This window comes from Haliotis cracherodii, unplaced genomic scaffold (genome assembly GCF_022045235.1).
Source record: "Haliotis cracherodii isolate W230 unplaced genomic scaffold, xgHalCrac1.p SCAF_4, whole genome shotgun sequence".
Classification (NCBI taxonomy): Eukaryota; Metazoa; Mollusca; class Gastropoda; order Lepetellida; family Haliotidae; genus Haliotis; species Haliotis cracherodii.
In genome coordinates, this window is record NW_027266297.1 from 9231221 (window position 1) to 9250075 (window position 18855).

The 18855-nt window shown below is 42.9% G+C and overlaps 2 protein-coding genes across 2 annotated transcripts; both read left to right on the forward strand.

Annotated features, from left to right (window-relative positions):
- The first annotated feature begins 5561 nt into the window (after positions 1-5561).
- On the forward strand, positions 5562-11793 carry LOC139478493 (receptor-type tyrosine-protein phosphatase S-like). The gene is made up of 6 exons (XM_071260984.1): positions 5562-5575; positions 6030-6214; positions 6855-7000; positions 9587-9740; positions 10583-10659; positions 11539-11793. Exons 1-6 carry the CDS (start codon positions 5562-5564, stop codon positions 11791-11793), a joined length of 831 nt encoding a protein of 276 aa, XP_071117085.1.
- Positions 11794-16543: 4750 nt separating this feature from the next.
- On the forward strand, positions 16544-18848 carry LOC139478494 (uncharacterized). Its single transcript, XM_071260985.1, has 3 exons — positions 16544-16665; positions 17433-17511; positions 18121-18848. The coding sequence occupies exons 1-3, from the start codon at positions 16544-16546 to the stop codon at positions 18781-18783; spliced, it is 864 nt and encodes a 287-aa protein (XP_071117086.1). The 3' UTR covers positions 18784-18848.
- The last annotated feature ends 7 nt before the right edge of the window (positions 18849-18855 follow it).

An 18855-nucleotide genomic window follows, 5' to 3' on the forward strand; every position in this document is an offset into this window, starting at 1 on the left:
GGTCGTAGTCAAGGAGAACACACTCTCACTCTCCATATAAATTAACAAGAAAACATCACGGCCATTGCGATAGCATACACTTACGCTGCTTGTGTTTCAACCGAAATAAACGCAAGAGGAATGTAGTTCCACGTAACATGTTGTATGAAATGATTGTAAAGCTATCACCTATTACCGACTCGTTATAAGGCATAAGTCATAATTGGTAAATACATGTACAATGTTTCAGTGATGTTTGTTGGGATTTGTTGTTCGTGTTTTGAAAGTACAAGTGGAAAACACTCGGTTTTGTGGTCAGAAATGACACCGTAGACCCATACTGGCGAATCGTTTTCTTCAACATTTCGTCTTTTTGTATCCGTCGTTGGCCCTAAGACAGGTCCGATCGTGTCTTCATTTTTGTAGACAGCTTCGAGAATGGACACCTTTACGTCAATTTTAGCGCTAAGACAACTTCCTGAATAGGTTTGTTTGTTTCTTTGTTGATTAACGCCGCACTCATGTGAGTACGCCGCCAGGACCTTCTGTGTAATACAAATTTTATGAAGCTCGTGAAAAACTCTGATATCGCGATAGTGAGCGATGGTCCTTGTTTTCGTATATGTATGTCGTCAAGAGTAATCATTCGTTTTGTTATACCTTAATTCACTTTAACGTTTATGAAGTATTTAAACCGTCCTTTGTTTCGTTACAGAAAGCTGCGAATCGTAAAATGTTCGTACCAGACGCCGTCTTGTTTTCTAGCACCGAGTCAGTATTCGTCACGTGAGGTCAATACTGATCATGTGACGAGTCAACATTCGAGGTCAGTGTCAGTCACATGATTTCGGGGTCTACAATGAAATGTATTGTTTCGTCACGTGGTATGGATAAACCAAAGGAATTGCAAGAATTTAATAGAGGTATTGCAAATAGAAATTAATATCGAAGTGTCGAAGTTTGTTTCGGACATTACAGGACGTCATAGCGATATAGCCACGCAAAATCGAGTTAATTGGGTATATCGTTTCGCTGTGACAATTCAGTGCAATAGGCAAGAGTCTGTGGTAAACGCTTGACTAGTTTCGGTGTCCGTGTTTACACTTAGACTGAACTATTGTAGTATGGCGGTAAGATAAGCCCAGGCAAATATCGAACTGATTGACACAGGGTAGTTATTGCTGTGAGGACATTACGGGGAAACGAGTGTGCGAGTTCCACCAATGAACTCAGTGACACCAATTCGCAATATCTCCTCCCCCTTTCTCGCTTCCCACACACACTCTCTCTATCCTTCCTTTTCCATTCCTTTCTCTCTCTCACGAACGCATCTCTCTCTGTCTCTCTCTCTCTCCCTCTCCCCCTCTCTGTCTGTCTGTCTCTCTGTCTGTCTCTCCCTCTCTCTCTTTCCCTACCTCTCGGAAACAGCCCCAGTCGTACGATATGCCGCCATTTGTCGTTCACGTAGTGTCCACGTGCGTGCATATGATCATAGGTCGACCTGATTAGGTTTCTCGGTTTGTCAGCACCATATCCTTGCTCGTGGATTTCACCATTGTGGTGAACGTCTACGACATGCATCACTTCCCACGCCTTGATTTAACTCAAATAACCTCATCTGTATCCTGTCAATAACAGAACCGAGAGACTGGCGGAAGACGTCAATTAATACCTACATTTGGACGAAATTGAAATATATGTAATCAAGGTTCCTGAGATGATTTAATATTCTTTGATAAAACAAATGTAAAGTTGTTAATATTGAAAACATTTTTTCATAAAAAACCAAATGTAAAAAAGTATATTATTCATAACACTTTGATGTTTATGTCAAGATACCAATAATGGCACTGGTAAAGGAATGTATGTGTGATTTATGCTTATAATTTCACTCCAGTATCTCAATGTTTTGGTTATGTAGTGAAGCGGGATAATCATAATATTTGTAGAATTTCTTCCAACCCCGAGCAACAGTGTCGCATAGGAAAGACAGAAACTTATGATCGTGGGTTCGAATCCCGATTATGTTTGTAGGATTATCAGCACCATACCCGTGGGTTTCACAATTTGGTAAATGTCTGATACCTGCATTACTTCGGGCTTTCCTCCCACATTAAACTGTCATGCCGTGATATAACTGGAATACCGTTCAAAGCGACGTTAAACCCAACTCACTTACTCATATTATTAGCCGACGGGTGCCAGGTTACTGAGTCTGATGGTCTCTATACGTACATGTTTGTTGTAGGTACGTCAAGAGAACGGTGACCATGGTTCCCCTGACAATGCTGTTCTCAGCCATCTTTGTTGTCATGGCAACTTTATCTGATACGACTGGCGGAGGTAAGTGTTGTTAGAGAAGAATACAAATTAGATAATAAGATAGTTAATGTACTCAAAGGAAACAGTAACTGTACCTGACTAGAGGTTTTATCATGTGGCGATAAAGGGGGCAGAGTTGCGTCCCTTAGGCAACACGCGTGCAAGAACAAATGAAAACTTCCGAAATTCGCCTTGTTCGTGGTTTCCACCTAAATGGTGAACACCTAGATCTGTGATCTCTGTTTGTTTTCCTCTAACACAATGTGATATAACTGAAGTACGGGTCAAAGCGGCGTTTTGCCAAACCCACGCACCCATATTGTGGTATTAATGCCTCTGTTTTTCTTTTGGATGAGGGGCACGGGTGGCCCAGTCGTCTAATTCGCTGTACAGAGTTGCGCCCCTTGGTCACGCCAGACACCTATGGTTGTGGGTTCGAATCCAGGTTCGCCCCGATTATGTTTCTAGGTTGGTCACATACCCGTGCTCGTGAATTTCACCGGTGGTAAACGTCTAAGACCTGCATTACTTGGGGCTTTCCTTCCACATTAAGCTGACACGCCGTGATATGACTGAAATACTGTTAAAAGCGGCTTTAAAAACAACTCACTCACTCTTTGGGCTGAATATGGACTCCAAAGTAAATTCTGCCAAGCACATTTTTGTATTCATGGTAACATTAATAGTCCATATGAAACAAATATTATTAATAATTCAACTAGAAGTCCTAATGACCCCAATTGCCTTTTCTTTTGATCATGGAAAACTTCATACATTGTAGATTAGACAGGGGCGGTGGGGTAGCCTAGTGGTTAAAGCGTTGGCTCGTCACGCAGAAGACCCGGGTTCGATTCCCCATATGGGTACAATATGTGAAGCCCATTTCTGGTGTTCCCAGCCGTGATATTGGTGGAATATTGCTAATAGCGGCGTAAAACCATACTCACTCACTTAATTGTCCCGGTTATTATATCTACATCACATTATTTATACCCTGGACCCGTATCTGCCACAGCTTTGTTTGAGAGTCGAATGACACGACGCTAAAAGTAGCCATCCATTCAAATACTGTCATGAGCGAGAGAGATTCTGTGCGATAAGAGTGGTGAGACAGATATAATTTCCCAGATGAAGCTGTGTGATCGATGTGATCGTCGTTATCTTGATGGAATGGACATCTTTGATGGTGTCGGCTTGATGGTGCATCAGGTCAGTGAGTGAGTGAGTATGGTGTTATGCCGATTTTAACAATATACCAGGAATATCACGGGTGGGGACACAAGAAATGGACTTCACACATTTTACCCATGTTGGGAATCGAACCCGGGTCTTCGGTGTGACGAGTAAACGCTTTAACCACTAGGTAACCCCACATCAGCCATTACTTCACCCCCATTTTAAAGGTGAAGTGAGAAGATTTATACATTTATTTATTTATTTATATATAGAGGGGGGTCAGTAGTGTTCCACATGAACGCATTGTGTTAACTTCTTTCTTCAACAGACCCCCCACAACCGGAGAACATGACCTGCGTCCTGTATGCCGGGAGGCTTCTCACCTGCAACTACGACCTCCGTGACGGCATTGAGAGCAGCAACACGACATGCACCACGTGTTCCCAGTTCAGGTGATTAAGAGTTAGAAGTGTTAATGTCGTATTTATTGTTACATTGAGAATACTACACCCGTTGTCTGACGACTGTGTGATGTTATATTTATTATCCACATAAAAACACATTTAAGTGTAAATAAATGGTTTTTACTATGTTCCGTTCTTTTCACAAACCAAACCAAAACCGGTAAAACACTCGGTTGCTCATGAATATTGATATACATGTTTGCCCAAACATGATAATTGTTGACATTTCTATGCAAACGTATTAAGAAAGTGTTGCTGCTATTGTGTGTAAACATGACAGCAGAAACGCTAATCATTAATCACTTTTTTTCAACTAACTGTAATTCAATCGCACAGTAGTTAGGACCAGAACCAATGCAAGAGCACCAAACAGTCAGAGTTGCCCTGTGACTCTCGGCGGGCTTTCCTCCCACATTAAGCTGACACGCCGTGATATGACTGGAATACTGTTAAAAGCGGCGTTAAACCCAACTCACTCACTCACTCACTCACTGTGACTCTCGGACCTACAGTCGGTCACTCGCACAGCCGATGGAATCGCTGTGCCATGAACATTGTCCACTCGCATTTATCTATCAGCCATCTTCCCGAGGCAAGAGAGTTATTTGACTTTAAAAGTCCATTTTCCACCCTTGCCGAACGAGTTGGCGGTGCACATGTTTTGCAAATCCTGGAATATACCGAAACCTGCACGACAGTTTACGAACCGGATTTTACTGTGTATAGACTCGTTAGTCCAGCCAAAATGCCTAGTTCGGCAAGGGTGGAAACTGGACTTTTATAGCCAGTTAACTCTCTTGCCTCGGGAAGATGTCTATCAGCTGACATTATGTATAGGTTAGACCACGAGGACCCAGTGTCTCATCGTTGAAATGGTTAATTAAACCACGAAAGGCGCAGCCATTTAAACGATTAGACACTGGGTCCTCGTGGTCTAACATGCTTGAGTCATGTCCAACATTTATGGCACCTAAAATGATTATAAAACATTGTTTTGTTAAAGGGATTTTGAAAGATATTCAGGAACCATATGCTCAAATGTGAGAACAATGTGCGAGTCGGTCCTGCATGAAGCACGTGAAATGTGTGGTCTGTAAATAATCGAGTCTGGACGAGACAACCCAGTGATTGATGTCATGAGCATCGATCCGCGCAAAATGGGCTCGATGACATGCATCAACCAAGTCAGCGAGCCTGACCACCCGATTCCGTTAGTCGCCTTTTACGACAAGCATAGTCACCTTTTACAGCAAGCATGGGTTGCTGAAGACCTATTCTACCCCGGAATCTTCACGGGCCCCCTACTACGGTACCTGGAGTGTGTATGTACATGGAGCGTGGTAGACAGACCGACCGACCGACCATTTACAGATGTCTTGCCACACACAGTGTCATTTAGAAAGTGGTAAAATGTTACAAATGTTACACTTGGGATAACACTTTCATAGTAAAGTACAAATTCTAGTACTTTTTCTTGTTTTGGGGTCGAACCCACACTGCCAGAATGAGGCACCTAATCGCCAGCGCACAATGTCAGAGAACTAACACAACGTTCTTTGACAAGTGTAAATTGGCACGGCACCCGTTGTCGAAAGCTATGAACACACAATGCCATTTAAAATGTACGAGAATCTGTACTTTACCCAGAAAGTGTTATCACAAATATAACATTTGTTACATGTCTTGTCCCAGTTTTACGCCGACGCAAGGCCAGCTTGGACAAACATGTCCGTTTAAGGGCTACTACAGTAACCTGATCACCAAGTCGTTTGTATGCGTTTGTTATGTTGCAAATGTGAACCAAGAGGCAAATCTGTCATAGGTAATAAGCAGGTTTAACTTTAATTTCTGCATCGCATCCGTTCATACTGGGGCGGTCGGGTAGCCTAGTGGTTAAAGCATTCACTCGTCACGCCGAAGACCCGGGTTCGATTTCCGACATGGGTACAATGTGTGAAGTCCCCGCCGTGATATTGCTGGAATATTGCTAAAAGAAGCGGCGTAAAACCATACTCACTCACAACTCACTCCGTTCATACGAAAACTATATGTATAGTTGATGTACTCTGATATATTTGTTCTTCATAGTACAAATGACACATGTCCGGATGCCATTACTGGGAAGAGATGCAACACCGCTGTTGGGAGATGTGAATACGACTGTGATGACCTGACGTTTTGTGACAACTTTCATATGATGAAGATCACCGTGGAAGGGGGAAAGGATGCTGTGTCAGAGTCAATGTGCAGACAAATCAAAACTACGGATTATAGTGAGTATCAGATTATCATGAATCAGGCTACAGAAGCAAATTGGACGAGAAGGTACTGATATGATGTGTGAGATAAGATGCTCTGTGAAATCATATGTGTGACATTAGATGCTGTGTGACATCAGATGTTGAGTGACATCAGACGTTGTGTGACATTAAATGCTCTGTGAAATCAGATGTGTTACATTAGATGCTATGTGACATTAGATGCTGTGTGACATCATATGTTGTGTGACATTAGATGTGTGACATTAGATGCTGTGTGACATGAGATGTTGTGTGACATTAGATATTGTGTGACATGAGATGTTGTGTGACATTAAATGCTCTGTGAAATCAGATGTGTTACCATAGATGCTATGTGACATTAGATGCTGTGTGACATCATATGTTGTGTGACATTAGATGTGTGACATTAGATGCTGTGTGACATCAGATGTTGTGTGACATTAGATGTGTGACATTAGATGCTGTGTGACATCAGATGTTGTGTGACATTAGATGTGTGACATTAGATGTGGCGCGATATTAGATGTGTGACTTTAGATGTTGTGTGACACCAGGTGTCATGATCTGTGTCATTGTCTAAACTATGTTCAAATTATCAGGACACTTTCTTCTATTTGCTGTGTGTTTGTAGTACAACCTGGGCCAGTCAGAGCTCTACGGGTGACAGCCATCAACAGTACAGCGTTACGGGTCTCGTGGAAGAAACCTGACGACAGATTACGTTCTTTAGGACGGCGGTACACATATTCAGTGACTTACCTGACCGGACTGAAAAATGTGAGTGTATACTTATTCATATCCCATTTGATAAAAGAGAATCTTTTCATGTATTTTAGTCTACATGCCCGTGATCATATACTCGTTACATACGGGAATGGCATAAATGCCCCCTACATGCAGTTCCGACATAAATAGATTTTGCATACAAGTATAACATGAATTCCTATTACATAAAGGTATGACATGAATTCCCTATACATACAGGCAGACACGAATTCCCTTTATATACAGGCAGACACGGATTCCCTTTACACAGATGCAGACACGGATTCCCTTTACACACAGGCAGACACGAATTCCTTTACATACAGGCAGACACGAATTCCCTTCACAAACAGGCAGACACGGGTTCCCTTTACACAGAGGCAGACACGAATTCCCTATACATACAGGCAGACACGGATTCCCTTAACACACAGGCAGACACGAAGTCCCTTTACACACAGGCAGACGCGAATTCCCTTTACATACAGGCAGACACCAACTCCCTTTACATACAGGCAGACACGAATTCCCTTTACATACAGGCAGACACGGATTCCCTTAACACACAGGCAGACACGAAGTCCCTTTACACACAGGCAGACACGAATTCCCTTTACATACAGGCAGACACGAATTCCCTTTACATACAGGCAGACACGAATTCCCTTTACACACAGGCAGACACGAAGTCCCTTTACATACAGACAGACACGAAGTCCCTTTACATACAGGCAGACACGGATTCCCATTACACACAGGCAGACACGAATTCCCTTTACACACAGGCAGACACGAATTCCCTTTACATACAGGCAGACACGAATTCCCTTAACACACAGGCAGACACGAAGTCCCTTTACACACAGGCAGACGCGAATTCCCTTTACATACAGGCAGACACCAACCCCCTTTACATACAGGCAGACACGAATTCCCTTTACATACAGGCAGACACGGATTCCCTTAACACACAGGCAGACACGAAGTCCCTTTACACACAGGCAGACACGAATTCCCTTTACATACAGGCAGACACGAATTCCCTTTACATACAGGCAGACACGAATTCCCTTTACACACAGGCAGACACGAAGTCCCTTTACATACAGGCAGACACGAATTCCCTTTACACACAGGCAGACACGAAGTCCCTTTACACACAGGCAGACACGAATTCCCTTTACATACAGGCAGACACCAACTTCCTTTATATACAGGCAGACACGAAGTCCCTTTACATACAGGCAGACACGAATTCCCTTTACATACAGGCAGACACGAATTCCCTTTACATACAGGCAAACACGGATTCCCTTTACACACAGGCAGACACGAATTCCCTTTACATACAGGCAGACACGGATTCCCTTTATACACAGGCAGACACGAATTCCCTTTATATACAGGCAGACACGAATTCCCTTTACATACAGGCAGACACGAATTCCCTTTACACACAGGCAGACACGAAGTCCCTTTACATACAGGCAGACACGAATTCCCTTTACATACAGGCAGACACCAACTTCCTTTACATACAGGCAGACACGAATTCCCTTTACACAGAGGCAGGCGCAGACACGAAGTCCCTTTACATACAGGCAGACACGGATTCCCTTTACACACAGGCAGACACGAAGTCCCTTTACACACAGGCAGACACGAATTCCCTTTACATACAGGCAGACACCAACTTCCTTTATATACAGGCAGACACGAATTCCCTTTACATACAGGCAGACACGAATTCCCTTTACATACAGGCAGACACGAATTCCCTTTACATACAGACAGACACGGATTCCCTTTACACACAGGCAGACACGAATTCCCTTTACATACAGGCAGACACGGATTCCCTTTACACACAGGCAAACACGAATTCCCTTTATATACAGGCAGACACGAATTCCCTTTACATACAGGCAGACACGAATTCCCTTTACACACAGGCAGACACGAAGTCCCTTTACACACAGGCAGACACGAATTCCCTTTACATACAGGCAGACACCAACTTCCTTTACATACAGGCAGACACGAATTCCCTTTACACAGAGGCAGACGCAGACACGAAGTCCCTTTACATACAGGCAGACACGAATTCCCTTTATATACAGGCAGACACGGATTCCCTTTACACACAGGCACACACGAATTCCCTTTATATACAGGCAGACACGAATTCCCTTTACATACAGGCAGACACGAATTCCCTTTACACACAGGCAGACACGAAGTCCCTTTACATACAGGCAGACACGAATTCCCTTTACACACAGGCAGACACCAACTCCCTTTACATACAGGCAGACACGAATTCCCTTTACATACAGGAAGACACGGATTCCCTTTACACACAGGCAGACACGAATTCCCTTTACACACAGGCAGACACGGATTCCCTTTACATACAGGTATGACCCAATACCCTTTACATAAAGGTATGATACGAATACGCTTTACATAAAGGTATGATACGAATACCCTCTATATCCAAGTATGACAATCGCGATATGGCTGCAATATTGCCGCTGTGATGTAATTTTTTTAACTCACCCACACACCCAAGTATTACATGAATGAATTTACACACAGGTCAAGAAAATTAAGACGAAGGATGAAGATGTTGAAGCGGTTCTAACTGACCTGGAGCCCTGGACAAACTACACCGTGACAGTCACGTCACGACCTCGCAGAAAGGGCTTCCGCGGCCCTCCACAGAAGGCAACAAATGCAACACTCGAGGACGGTCAGTATTTCCATATATTACCCATAGTGGAACAAATAAATACTGGTGAAATTATTTGTAGCAACTTTCCTAGAGGATTATAAGTTTTGTTCACATGCTGACGTCATCAATCGTTCATGACGAAATCTTGTCTGTTGTTACAATTGACAGACAGAGCCGATGTCACCATTTGTGATCAGGGAACTTGGTCGAATAGAATGGTGGGTTTCGTGTACGTCTATATAACAGACGACCGTTGTAATTGTCAACTAAAGTGAAATGACTGAAATCAATCTCTAGTTTGGTTCCAGTCGTGCTAATGCTGGAATGATAGAACGAAGGCCTATGAGATAATCGAGTCGACCCGTGAAGACCTGGTGTAGAACCGGTCTTCAGCAACCCATGCTTGCCGGAAATTAGACGACTAACGGGATCGAGTGGTCAGGCTCGCTGACTTGGTTGATGCATGTCATCGTATCCCAATTGTGTGGATACTCATGATGTCAATCACTGGATTGTCTGGTCCAGACTAGATTATTTACAGACTGTCGTCATATAGCTGGAATATTGATGAGTGCGGCGTTAAACAACAAACCAACAAACAAAAGATAACCGAGTAGAAGCCAGACAAGCCAGTGGTTGATATCATGAGCAACCCCATGGGGGAAAACAATCGTCTAAGTCGCCTGATCCCTTTAAGCCCTTGACAAGGATTAGGTTATTTTGGAGCAGTTCTATTCCCGAATCGTTACAAAGCAATATAAAGCTCGTCAATACACCTCCATTAATTATGCCTTAATATGCTGAAAGCCTCTTTTTGACATGTATAACGGCGAACAGAGACCATCATATATGTTTTATAGTCCCAGCGTCAGGCCCAGTGATACCAGAGAGTGCATATAGCAGAGTGGCACCGGGAGTGCTGGGGGTCTACTGGAGTGTAAGTAATTTAATTCTGTGGAGACGGGGAGGAGGTGACATCTAACAGTGAAATACAAAAAAAAACGTACCAGAGGATTTGCCTACATTTATAATGGAAGCATCACATTTCCAGTTCTGTGTTGTACTTTATCGTCATGACTATCATCCCAAACTGATTACTTATTTCATCTGCTATGCAAACAGGTTAACGATACAGTTTCGTTACGTATTACTCCGGAACAATAGTTAAACCTTGGTATCATTTCACCCTACTGCTCTAATTAACATCTTGGTAACGGGCAAAATGTTTTTCTTCTGGTTTGTGGTCCAATTTGCGACCATCTTGGATTTCAAAATGGCCGCCCTTTTCAGCTGTATTCAAATTGCATCATTAAGCGTCTCCTATTTCACTTAGAGCAAATTTCAGTCGCCATTACATTTGAATTATTGGATGATGAATACTGCTGTGCGACATCAGGCACCAAATAGTACTGTTTCATGCAAATGTGTGCGTGGCGGGTGCTACCGATAGTGCAGGACACTCTTACCCTTTTCGCGTACACCTGGTGTCATCACTGATTTTGAGTGATCGATTCACTTAATTTGCATCGCTGTTTGCCTTTAATCTGTGTCGGCGGATGTCTCAGACCTGCATCTCTTCGGCTTTCCCCCACATTAAGCTGACACGCCGTGATTTATCTGGAATACTGTAAAAGGCAACGTTAACCTCACCTTACTTGTTTCGGCGGAGAGTCGAGGCTGGTTGTTCTCTGGTGTTGACTATATTTGCTATTGTTAATTCATTCGGGCAACCGTGTCCATCATGCGATTTGTGTTCAGACGCGTTGAATGTTCTGCATGCTTCATATATGTGTACCATAGATGATTGTGTCCGCAGTCAGTTCCACGAAATGCTAGCAGAGGGGTGATTGTCAACTACTCCGTCCAGGCCAGCTGTTGTCTGTCACGTCCACTGTTCACCACTGACCACTCGACCACCGTCAACATCACCGGACATAGCAACCTGACTGTACTTGTGAATGCCGCAACTCGAAATGGCTGGTCTGATCATCCGTCACAACTCCATGTATACAGACGTGATTTGGGTGAGAAATACTATGACATTTTTGGAAGTAGATTGAAGGGACATTGACGTCCCACTCGTCTGATGCGCTTCAATTCTCTGTGCAGAGTTGTTATTCTTGCCTTTGCCAGGATCCGCTATACTCCATTATATACAGGCTGTCGTCATACATCTGTTTTAGTGCTGAGTTAAGCGTCAAGCAAAAATTACTCTTGAATCAAGAAAGAAGCGTTATTATTTTTTTTTAAATACACAATGGTCATTACTCCATCGTGGCGATTCCGGTAAGATTCGATTAATGCGGCGTAAAACAAAAACCAACAACTCCCAGACAAAACAAAACACGATCATTAAAAATAATGTTTAACACACAGAAATAATAATGCAAATGGTGTGCATATATATTTTTATTTGACTTAATTCCAGACCTCCAGTACATTGACAGAGTGGACAGGGCTGAAGGCCTGCTGGAGTGGGTCTACCGCAAAGACGGGGGCAAACAGCCGGACTTTTTCACTGTGTTTCGGTGTTTCGGGAGTCAAAATGACACGCTGCCACAGCTTGTGAAATGCAGGGTAAGAAATAGGCAAGCGTAAATCTAAATGGTCTTCTCGGCCACTTTGCCTAACACCTTCTGGTTTCGTCTGTTTCTCATTTCTCGCCGTCACTAATTATCGTCCAGAAAAATAAACCATTTTTGTATCTGCCAAGTCGTCCATCAGAATGCATAAAATCTCTTTGTGGACAAAAATGAGTCGTCTACGTGGTACAGTTGTCTACGGCGCCGCATTTCGTTGTGGAGAGTTGCGTCACAAGATCGTGGGTTCGAATCCAGATTCGCCCTGATTGTGTTTGTTGGTTTGTCAACAACATATCCGTCGTGGGTTTCACCAATGTAGTAAACGTTTAAGACCAACATCACGTCGGGCTTTCCTCCACGTCACACTGACGCACCGTGATATAAGTGAAATAATGCTCAAAGCGGCGTAAAACCTCACTCACTCAATCAATCATTCACTTGACAATTAGGTGAGGTGAAATGGGGTTTAACGTCTCGTCCAAATTTATTGCACTTATCTGGCGACGTGCATGCATGTGTGTGTGTGTGTGTGTGTGTGTGTGTGTGTGTGTGTGTGTGGCTGCTTGTACTGGTCCTAACTAATGCCTATTTTATAGTTCTAGCCTACTGAAATACAATGCCGCAGTTTATCATGGATACCCAACTCAGACACAGTATACTGACTCTGTGCCGACCAGTCCTTGTTTTTGCCCGTTAATGCTGAGCGCCAGTCAGGGTAAAAATCGAACCCCCGACCTTCCGCTCTCCGGGCGGACGCCCACCACTAGACCACGGAGGCGGTTTCACAAATAGGAGATTGCGTAGTCACAATAACGTTATTTGTCGATGGCTATCAAAGACAAACTATATGTCTTTAAATGCATGTATGAACTAGTTGACGATAAATAGACTATATAACTTGAACAATATGAGCTTTATGACTCTACAGATGAACTTTATGACTGTACTTATGAACTGTATGACGTTACTTATGAACTATATGACTTTACGTATGAACTATATGACTTTACGTATGAACTGTATGGCTTAAAATATAAACTTTATTACTTCACGTATGAACTGTATGACGTCACCTATGAATCTACTGAGCGGCGGTCGGATAGCCTAGCTAGTGGTTAAAGCGTTCGCTCGTCACGCTGAAGAACCGGGATCAATTCTTGACATTGGTGAAGCCAATTTCTGGTGTCCCCCGCCGTGATATTGCTGGGATATTGCTAAAAGCGGCGTAAAACCATATTCACTCACTTACTACGAACCTTCTGACTTCACCTTTGATCCTTTTGTCTTCACGTATGAACATCAAGACTTTACATATGAAATATATTACTTTACAAATAATTAAATCCATAAATATGCACAAAACCATCTGTCACGACAGAGGAATACCTATTTTACCTAGTAAATGTACCCTTAATAATACTAATATGTTAATCCGGTTTCACTAGGAACAGTACAGTTTGAATTCACACTGTGATCTTCGCAAGTCACTGATGTGTGTTTTATGTTTTCAACCTTTATATTGCTCAGTCTGAGGTGAACACGACACGGGTCCCTGGTGACGACAGAGCCTTACCTATAGAAGACTACGAGCCACCTACATTAGCTTGCCTAGGATGTGAATGGCAGTACGCCGTCTCTGTCCACGTTGACAACGTCAACTCCCCAATGATGTGGAATACTCCACTACAAAGTAAGGCACCTGAACAAAACAATGAGAAAAACCCAGCATCCTCGATTATACAGTGTATTATATCCCAATCCATTTGTAAATTATCCTGCTTTTATTCCCTAGCATTCGTTTTGAGCCGATTCAAAAGACACTGTGCTAAAAAAAGACGTTCAATCAAATCACGCCCATGAACGCATAGAATTCTTTGAGATGGAGGAGAGATGGAGGCGATGACGTTACTTCCAGTACGAAGCCTGGATTGGACTGGGTCCAGGGTAATTATCGAAATAGAATGGAGATAAAATATCCTGGATAATCGAGGATGGAGACGTAGTTTCTGTCAACAGGTTGAAAACGGCTGCAATATATTGAAGACAAATCCGCTGGGGTCAATATCTAATCCCAATATTTCTGTTAAAAATACAACTTTTACAAAATAAGTGATTCTAGAAGATAGTGGCTACACATTGACACTGTCTTCATTGTCACACCTTGCACAAGTAAATATGTATTGAAGCCCAGAATCCCTTAAGCTTACCAGGAATTACGTGTATGGGCATATGAGTTAACTGTTTTAATAACGCTATTTATTGCTGAACGTTTTTATGTTTAATGTGTTTAAATTTATCTATATATGAATTAAATGTATGAAAACATAACATATTTTACATTAGAATGTTTTTTAAGTTTAATGTGTTTATATTTATCTATATATGAATTAAATGTATGAAAACATAACATATTTTACATTTATGTACAGATTTCGAAAATCGTCCATCTTCCATGAGGAATGATTGGCCTGTAATTACCGTCCTCATCATATGCATTGTGGTGGTTGCAGCTGTTTGTGCTGCCGTGACAGTTATGTACGTATGTTCCAGTAGTATGAATGTACTGAAACCTAAAAGTTAATTTAAATTATGATCGTATGGATTATACGGCTTTGCGCATTGATTACCAACTTGGATACACAAAAAGCCTATGACAACAGGGAATCTAGCCGTTTATATTCGTATTTAAGTTAAAATAAATTAGTTCCATTTCAATGCCATGAATCTCTAAAGAGGAGGCATATATTACCATATTTAAAGAGCATACTGATTACTAGATATTTTAACTGATAACCATACCTGGGAACATGACCGTAAGAACGTGTTTCTATGATGTTATATTACCTCCAATCAGCTTTTATAAGTGCAGGATATGGTCCTAAAAGTTTGAACATGGGACTTTTTTGAGGCCGTCAGTCCAAGAACGTGTCCCACGTGAAAAATCAATCGTGTTTTTCAGGACCATATCCAAAATAAAATCAATATCCTGCCTCAAGACACGTGAAACGATATTGGAGGGCGTTCTCCTCACCGAAAACCGATAGCACCTCTATGCGTGACCGCGCCAGAGTCCGTGCAAAATTATTGGAAGTCTTATCGTATCGTGCAGAGCTTTTTTGGACATCAGTTTATGGGAAGTGATCGGCATATGCCCAGAGTACGATTAAGACTCTGATTTATATTGGCGGAGATATTTAAAAAACACATAAAATATGACATTAAAATAGAATCGCTATGAGTTTTTTAGAATCATGCATGATAATGACATGTACACACACTTTGTCATGATTACCCATGATAACCCTGAAATTGCACGTGTAACCGGTAATTGCATGCATAAAATCCCATGAGTAAAAAATCATCACACATTCACAATGCACCAAGTCAGTTCAAACAGAGAGTAAATCGTTGAAGTGTTTTACTGTGAAATGAGTCTTTGTTGACGGCCAAATCTCGTAAAGGTTATCCCACGACTATCTGAAGAGAAACGGCTGCATGCAACTGAAATGCCTAAAGCTTGAATTGCACAGGTGTTTTAGGGTTTAACACCACACAGTCACTCTTAGGTCGGTACCAAGTGAATGGCAACACCAGGACGGACGACGTTCTGGACGTCAATGAGTAACGTCACGTCGGCAAGATAATCATATCCGCCTGGTTCAGACTGCATCTTCCTGCAGCCTCCTTGCCCTACGTCCGATTAGAGCAAGGACTGTGAGGAACTGATTACGAGAGCATTCCATTCGACCACGATGTCTAGCTGTTCGTCCAGTTTTTCTGCCACGCCTGGCATGGTCAAGACGACATATGAGGTTCAGGTTAGGCAGCTGGGGGTTAGTCCCTGTCACAGATGAGTTCAGGTTTCATCTTGACACTGGTTGCCGTCAGCGTGTTTATCGACGTTGGAAGGAACGTTACGCTGATCCGTGTGTCCAACGTTCTCTCCATCGGTGGTATGAGCGTAATGTAGTGGGGAGGCATGAGACCCCCCCCCCCCAGTGATCATTGATGACAGGTGTACGGTACCGTGACGAAGTTATCCGCCCTCCCGTACCTTGAGACCAATGGACTTCACATCACGTAACAGCAGGACAATGTACACCCTGGCGGCGCACGTGTGGTCATAGACTTTATGGGACGAGATCCACACACTCCCTTGGGCTGCCGTTTCGCCTGATCTGTCTTCCATCGAACATGGGTAAGATGAAATGAAAGGTCGTTTACGCCGACTCCCAACAGATGACGTTGAACCAGGTGCGACAGGCCATTGTCCAGATCTGGAATGACATACAAAAAGGCTTCATCAAAAGCCTTTGTGTCGTCAGTAAGGTGCCGTTGTCACGTTACCATCACTGCCAATGGTGATCAAACCCGAAACTTACTTGTGACCCGACAAATGACCCTACGCCACTTCCAGCCTGAGATGACGCAATCTCATTAAAATCAGATCCTAGTTCTCGCTACCGCTAAACAAAGATCTGAGGTCATCCCATTAGGGGTCACGTCAGAACGACCTTTCATCCGACCAATCAGAGCGTCGCTTACCAGATCATGAAAGTGACAGTCAACGAGCCTGACCACCCGATCCCGTTAGTCACCTCTTACGACAAGCATAGTCGCTTTTTACGGCAAGCATGGGTTGCTGAAGACCCATTCTACCCCAGATCTTCACGGGTCCTCAGTTGCAATTAACATTGACTATTTTTCAAGTATTGTTGCTACATTGCAAAATTGTTTCGAAGTGATCGAATAAACATATCCATAGTTCAAAACAATTGACAAAATACAGCGGATAAGGATTCACCCGGAACAATATGCTTCATCTCTTAAACGATGTTCACGTTAAAGGAGTTCCGGTTAACCGCGTCAACTGTATGTAAACGACCGCTTGTCAATATTGCGATTTGTCATCATCACAAACACATGTATGTAAAAGGAAGATAGTCAGAGAATTGTCCCGTCGAACACGTCGCATTTATTTCAACTGGTGTAAACGTTAGGCCGGATCGCTCTTGGGTGTCTCCCTTTGCTAAATGTAGCAATTGAATCGACCGACTGAATTTTTTATGTCGATAATCATGTAATTATTACAAATCTCTGTTCAACTGTACTTGTTCTAATGTTACAGTGTTGTCAAGAGGGATGTTCTGTGTGAACGATTCAAGATCACACTGCCACAGCTGATGCCGTCTGTCAGCGATAAAGAGGTGAGTATGCTAAGACCCTTCCCACAGAATCGACCACGGAGTCGGTCTGTGCAGGTTTTAGGGACTGACATTTCATATGGTGAGATGAGATACTGTAAATAAGGGCTTGAGATTTTAGACACACACAAATGTGTTCGATTAACATAAAGGATGGAGGCTGTCTATGGCGCAGAATGATCTTGTAAGACACTTTTCCGCTTCTCCTGACAGAGCAAACAATAATTATATGTCTTGTGGTGAAATAAGGTTTAAGATCGCCATTAACGTACATCCCAGCATGGATATTGTGAACGGATGCAAGGTGATGTAGTTTTCCAGAGTGTCGTAGTTGACGTTACCATGGTTGGACAAGAACCAATATGAATCTATAGCCCAATACAAATCTTAAATTGAGTAGAAATGTAAATGAATCACATAGTTAGATGGAGCTATTAGTCTGTGGTGAGTGTGTCTGAAGGCAGGACGTGTGTGTTTTAGTTAACTCTTCAGCGTTGAAGACAACAATGCCATCATTGATGCATGCAAGCTTAAGGTGAGGCAGCTTCAGGGGAGGTCGTTGATTTACTAATACACACATATGCTAAATACGTTACATTGTGTTCATCTTAGGAGCCATATACGAAGATAGATAAGGATGATACCAGCGGCAAGGACCAAGGACTTAAGGACACTCTACAAATTGCGTTTATCACCAACGATGAACTGGAAGCGAACGAATCTAGGGTGACTGGAGGAGTTCTAGAAGAAGACGGGCAGACTGAACCTCTCCTTGAGGACCAGCTGCCCCCACCAGTACTCTTGATGCAGGATGAACTAGATGATGAGAGCAGCGAGGCATGGTTCTGCTTGACAGACAGTGTTGTGCCAAACTACAAGCAGGTTACTAAAGCCAGTGTCACATCTCAAACACAGGGTGGTTACCCATGTACTCGAACTGGGTTTGCAACTGGACAAAAGACCTCGTCGTCATCCGTATCCCATGATAGTTCAGACAAGGTCAGACAGATCTCCGGGCATCTCCAGGGAGATCATATCCTTCCATGTGGACATGTTGATTCCCCAGATGAGGACGATGGGTGGTCCTGTTCCTCAGACAGCGGTGTTTCAATATACAGACAAGTGCCAATAGACAGTGACGTATCTCAATCACAAGAAGATTGTCCAACGGATAAATCTTCAACCATTGCTTCTGCAGAAGAACCTAAGAATAGACATGACAGAGCTCCTTCCATCATATCAGACATGACAAGGGAAACTTCATTCGTATCTTAACAATTACCCCCACCGTCATCATACCCATCACCTTCAGACTCATCATGTATACCATCAGCAACAGCAGCTTCT